This window comes from Micromys minutus (genome assembly GCF_963924665.1).
Source record: "Micromys minutus genome assembly, chromosome: 27".
NCBI lineage: Eukaryota > Metazoa > Chordata > Mammalia > Rodentia > Muridae > Micromys > Micromys minutus.
Genome location: NC_137962.1, coordinates 25,059,116 through 25,065,115, shown reverse-complemented (window position 1 = coordinate 25,065,115; position 6,000 = coordinate 25,059,116). Strand labels below are relative to the sequence as shown.

Here is a 6,000-nt window from a genome sequence, read left to right as displayed (position 1 = left end):
AACAAATTCAACCAAATAATATTAAGTGCAGTAAATGAGGAAATGGGGGTGGGGTGGGGGACGTTTCCTGTTAGAAAATGTTACGTAACCATGCCTGTGCGCTATTTTTATCAATACGATAGCTTGTTTCGGGTTTCGGAGTGCACTGTACAGATCATCAGCTTCTTGGATTCTGAAAATATGACTCACCCGCTGCCTCACATCCAGCTGTTCCAGTGAGGGGCCTCGCTGATTCAGGAGGAGTCTGGGATAGAAGAATATGTCCTGCGGAGGCGGAGGCTTTCCCAGAGCTGATGGGCTCAGGCTTCTTATCCAGGGGCGAGGATGTCACGGCCTGTGCCCCACACCCATTCTTCCACAAGGTGATCCCAGGAGTAGTAAAGGCAGAACTGTCATCTACTTTCCTCACAGATGTTCCTCAGGCTCCACAAATCCATAATCGACATCAGTCCATCCAGCCGTTAACAAAGTTGCATTTGGCTGGCCACACGTCACTTTTTTTTTTTTTTTTTTAAATTTTTGGTCTTTTTAAATGAGAAAACATTCTTTGAACAGATATCTCCCATGAGGCAGTTAGCGTCACAGCTCCTGAAGGCACTGTGGATCCACTGAGCAGCACACATGGCCGTTCTGAGGAAACAGGAGAAAGGGAAGTGGAGGGTGAGTGCCCAAGCCAGTCACAGAGTCTCACACTTGGGGATTCTGATCAGTACACACAAGCACCTGTATCCAGGATGCCAGCATTTCGGCAGTCCCGGAAATTGAATAATCAAATTGTTCTTAAGACGATTACTATAAGATCCCGCTCCCTGACAGGATTGACATCTCTCTTATAACCCATGGGCAACTGCCTGTTTTATATCCGTTCCTTTGTTTGTTCACAAGTATGGAATGAGCAAACGTAGATTAGTAATTGGGACCCACTCCCTCTCCACAGGGCAATATTTAACGGTTAATCAGCAAGTGACAGAAATACATAATAAAAACATGAAAAGTGCTAGAAATGTGTTTGGAGAAAACGTTTGGTTATCCTTAAAATTGACATGTCCCCATACTAATCTTCAGTGTAAAGATGTTTAGAGATGAATTGAGAATGTCAATTAGGGGATGAGGGTGGTGTCCCCATCCCCCACAATCCAAGTACTCAGGAGGTGTATGCAGAAGGATCAGGAGCTCAGGGTCAGCCTCAGCTACTTGGTACATAGCAAGACAAAGGCCAGCCTGGGTTCTGTAAGATGCTGGGAGGGCGGGTAGGGTAGAGAAAGAAATACATTCTCTCTCTCCCTCCCCTCACTCTCTCCTTCTCTCTCCCTCCCTCTCTCCCTCCCTCCTTCCTTCCTTGCCATCAAGTGAGGAAGTGAGGAGACAATCAGAGGAGGACCAGGAAGAGCAGGCATCATGGCTTTTCATACTCTAGCCCTGCTGGCACCTCAATCTTGGACTTTGAAAATGACCTTCTCAGTCCCCGGAGCTACAGGGAATCCATTTCTGCCATCTACGTTGTCTGGCTTAAGGCGCTGTTTCAGCTTCATGAAAGAAAAGGAGATATCATTAGATACAGATGAGATAAACCAGAGAGCTCTCCCGGGGCTGGTGTCCAGGATAGTCCTCCTGGAGAGGAGACAGTTAAGGCAACGAAGACCATGAAGACACTCGCAGGAAAAGTGGATCTCACTCATGTGAGGCTGCGTGAGGACTTTACAGTGATAAAACAAAGAACTCCAAAGCTGATCTGAGTAAGAGGTGTAAGCTGTGTGAGGTTGCAGTGGCAGGGACCGGGAAGCAGGGGAGGAACAGATGTGCAGAATTGCTTATTACAGAATCAAAGTAGTACAGCCCCAAAGAGGCAGAGCCACTCCCTCTTTGGTTCCTGGTCTGCCTCTTTCTCGACCTAACGGCAACTGGTGGTGTGATTGCACGGTAAGCCCAGGGCGTAAAACTTCTCATCCATTAGGATGGTCCTCTCTGTCGGACATCTGACCACGTGTCCTAAACACATTTCCCAATTTCACCCTGTCACTGTCACGGAGGAAGCACTGCTGATGCTCACCCTTTCAAGTTCAGAAACAGGAGCTCAAACTCCTGTCCAAAATCACAGCTAATAAATGACAGAGCTGGGATCAGAGCAGGTGTGTGTCTAATCCGTGTCTGATGCTCAGCTCTCTTCCGGGTTTTCTCTCAGAGAATGACTTCAGGGGTGGAAAGGGTATTGTACATGACAAAAATCAAAAACTGTTAGAGATACTTTCCTCAGAAGGTTTCTTACTATTCTAGCCTTTGCAGAAAGCATTCCAATCTCCATCAAAGCAGAGTGCCACGTAGTATAAAGCTAATCCTCATCCTTGACTGGGTATTTGTTAGAGTTCCTGTTCTGGCCCCAAGATAGAGCGTCATCCTCTTCCAGCCTAGCTGTGCCACTTACAGCTTGAACAACGTGCACGGGGCAAAAGTTGTCTATCCATAACCTTGTTGCTAGGATACACATCAGTTTCTCGAACTGTATGGCTTTGAAACAAAAGGTGGGGAAACTGTGGCAGCATCTCTCACTGGGTGCACCTGGCTTCAGGACTCTGAGGAAAAGCCACGCTGCTTCCTGAAAGGACATTTTCCAAGATCCTCTTGGCATGTTTTCTTAGTCCCCATTTGTATGTTACCCTGCTGTAGGAAAAGGCACTACAAACCATATCGTAGTTTCACAACTGGGAAAACATTTTAGCTCATACTTTAAAACTGCATGAAAATCCCGTGGGGTTCTGGATTCGGCAATGGCAGGATTTCCTGTGATGTCTGGAAAAAAATATGAAGGTTATCAGAAGCCAGGATGACTAGCAGGCAGGCACTCGGTTGGGGTTCAACCTTAAAACAGGAATGCACCCTGTGGTTCCCCTTTCCTTAGGACTGACTCTAAGGGACCCCCTAGTCTGGTAGCCACATGACTGCACCCCAGGCAGAAATCTGGAGAAGTCAGAAGACAACATGGGAGCTGGGTTTCAGATTTGAGGGGGAAATGTTTAAAATCTCACGGGAGAAGGAAGGTCGAAGAGAGCCTCTGCTGCGGTGTTGGGGTGTGAAATGAGGAGACATTTTGGAGGATGAGGGGCACTGCTCAAAATCTGTGCCTGGCTGAGGCACAAAGGAGGGATGACTCAAAATGTACACCCAAATTCTCAAAGGAGCATGATGATGGGTAAAATACTATCTCAACCTTACAAAATTCACCCTCAATCTAAAATGATATTGGAAGAGATCCACCGAACAGGCAAACTGCCAAACTCTCACAACTGTAAGGTAATTGACCACTGCCTGACTCCCTGCTGAACAAAGGGTTTCCAGAGGATTCCAATAGACTTGGCATTTGTACAACATAATCCACATAAAATCCTACATACTCAGACTGTAACACGGGAAAAGAACAGGTCAGTCCCAGTGAAGAGAGAATCTGTAGATGGACAATGATTCAAAGATGACTCAGAAGTAAGACTCAGATGAAGACTAAATGTACCACAGACATCTTTAAAGGTGTGCTTTAAAAGGTGACCAGCATAAACAGAGAAGCCAGGCACGGCCATGGTCATTCACACCTTTAATCTCAGCACTCGTGAAGAAGAGGCAGGTAGGTCACTGTGAGTTCAAGGCCAGCCTGGTCTTCAGAGTGAGACCGGGTCTCAGACAGACTGACAGACCAGGATATTTGGACATATGGCAAGGATCAGAGAAACTAAAATATAAAGAAGCTTGTGGAAATTCGGGGATAAAAGGAATGATATCTGAAGTAAAGAATTCACCGGCTAGATTAAGCAGGGTAGAGTAGCAGGAGCCAGTAACCATGAAGGGAGCACAGTAGAAATGACCCATCTGCAAAACAAAGACTGCATCAAAGCAGAGCTTTACCTCAGAGCCATGGAGCCATCTCAGCGGAGTGTAGCTGGAATCCTAGAAGACTAGGAAGGAGGAACAGGAGTCTAAAAATCTCAGCGAGCACACGCACAAAGCACACATGCATACACATCCCTACAAACGCCATAAGCACCCCGCTATCATGGAGTGTAACGGAGGAGACCAGAGAGGGGGAGAGACGCACTATGTACTAAAGATCAAAAGTGCAGATGATGGCTCAGGCAGAAACCATGGAAACTACAAACAGTGAACATGCCCCTCAAAGGGCGGAAACAAATCTGTCATCCTGAACTTTGTTTCCACGAACACAGCTTTCAGAAATATTTTCAGGTAAATGCAAGTTGAGACAGTTTCTTTCTATGGGCCTACAGTACAGACTTTCCTGACAATACAGGAGAGACAAAAAGGAGTTATTTAGGCTATAGCGGAATGACCAGATGGAGAAGGATGTAGACTGCCCCCATGTAAGAGCAACAGAAATGGTAAGTATCTGGACAAAATAAAAGTCTTGTTTTATTCCTTTACTATTCTTAAAAATAATGGATAAAAGATAAGGGCATGGAGTTATAATAAGCGTATTAACAAGCAGATTGTATATGATCAGTGTTTACAGATAGGCTTATAATTATATGATTACAGTAGTGTTATATTTTAATGACTAGTATGATGCTTAGTAATGAAACAAGTTGATACATACTAAAATCTCTAGAAAAATAGTTAATATCAATTGTATCTTAAAATTAAAAAAATGTGTCTTTATTGCATTTATTGGTCAGTGTGGGAGGGGACAGGTGTACCACGCTGTGCATGAAGACATCTTCTGATAACAGGCTCTCTGTTTTCGCTATGTGGGTCCCAGGAATACATCAGATTTGGTGGCAAGTACCTTTAGACATTAAGCCATCTTGCTGCCACTTCCAGAAATGAGATCCAATTTGAAAGGTTACTAAAGAAGGCATGGGTGGACCAACAGGAACATAAGTAGTCGACAGATCAATGATCAATGACCAAACAAGTTCTTTCCCATTATTGTCAAGGGCCCTGCTTCCCAACCCAAACATCTCTGCTAAGTGGAGATTTGCTCAAACAGAAGAATCTCCACCTAGTCGGCTCGTTTCATTGCTTAAAGCTCTGCAACCCAGCTCTCTGGAATCATAAAGCTTCTTGACTGCAGGGTTTAGGAAAAGCTAATCCATTTCCAATTCCCATAGTTAACTTCTGAATAGAGGATGCCTCTTGGATCTTTAGAAGGTTAAATCTGATCATAATTCCAGAAAGATAAAAGAAGAAAAGAGATGAGACAGTTTTGTGGGTAAGAGTTACTGCTGTGTACCCATGGGCACCCGAGTTCAAATCCCCATCACCACATAAGAAGCAGGGTTTGGCCACATCCACCTGGATGTTGTGTGTGGCAGAGTAGAGACAGGAGGATTCCGGGGGCTTGCTGTCCAACAGCCTAGCTCTGGTTCAGTGTAAGACCTCATCTGAGAGAACAAGGCAGAGAGTGGTAGAGCCAAACACTCAGTGTCCTCCTGTAGCCTCTGCTCTCATTCACAGGCACCAACATGCACACCCACATGTGTGTGCATGTAACTTATACATGTGCATATAACACATACACAACAGTTTTAAAAGGCAAGAAGGGATGTATTAAAGCTTTCCTCTAGTCACTTCTACTGCCCAGATCTATCTTACTAAGGAGATACTGATTCCTCAATAGACCAGTGGCCCACAAGCTGTCCAGCCTGTGGCCTCCATGTTTCTTCTGTCTGCACCACAGCTATAGCAGTGCCCTTATTTCTGGCATGGCTCAGTGGACACCATTCTGCAGCACAGTGACCAGCATTTACTGCTTACTTACTTTGACAGTGCTGAGCAGGCTATGGATTCTTTCCGTGTGAATCTTCTCACTTAATTCTTACAGCAGCCCTTCAGTGGTAAACTTCAAGTGGTTACTGCCACAGTTTAGTATTTCCAGTTTTAGAGGAGCAGAGTCCAAAAGAAACGAGGGCAGGTGCACCCCCCCCCCCCCCGTCACATAGCAACATTGCTCCCAGGCAGTCTGACCTCTCGGACTGTATGTAGGGCGGCTTTGACCCACAC

General features: G+C 45.4%; 1 protein-coding gene across 1 annotated transcript in view; it reads right to left on the bottom strand.

The window, feature by feature from the left end:
- Positions 1 to 579: 579 nt before the first annotated feature.
- Positions 580 to 6,000, bottom strand: part of NELL2 (neural EGFL like 2) — a gene marked incomplete at its 3' end in the record, with an annotated part of 261,563 nt that continues 256,142 nt past the window's right edge. Inside the window, exon 20 of the mRNA XM_080939784.1 lies at positions 580 to 630. Within this exon, the coding sequence (XP_080795910.1) occupies positions 580 to 630 (51 nt within the window). The remainder of the gene's footprint in view (positions 631 to 6,000) is intronic.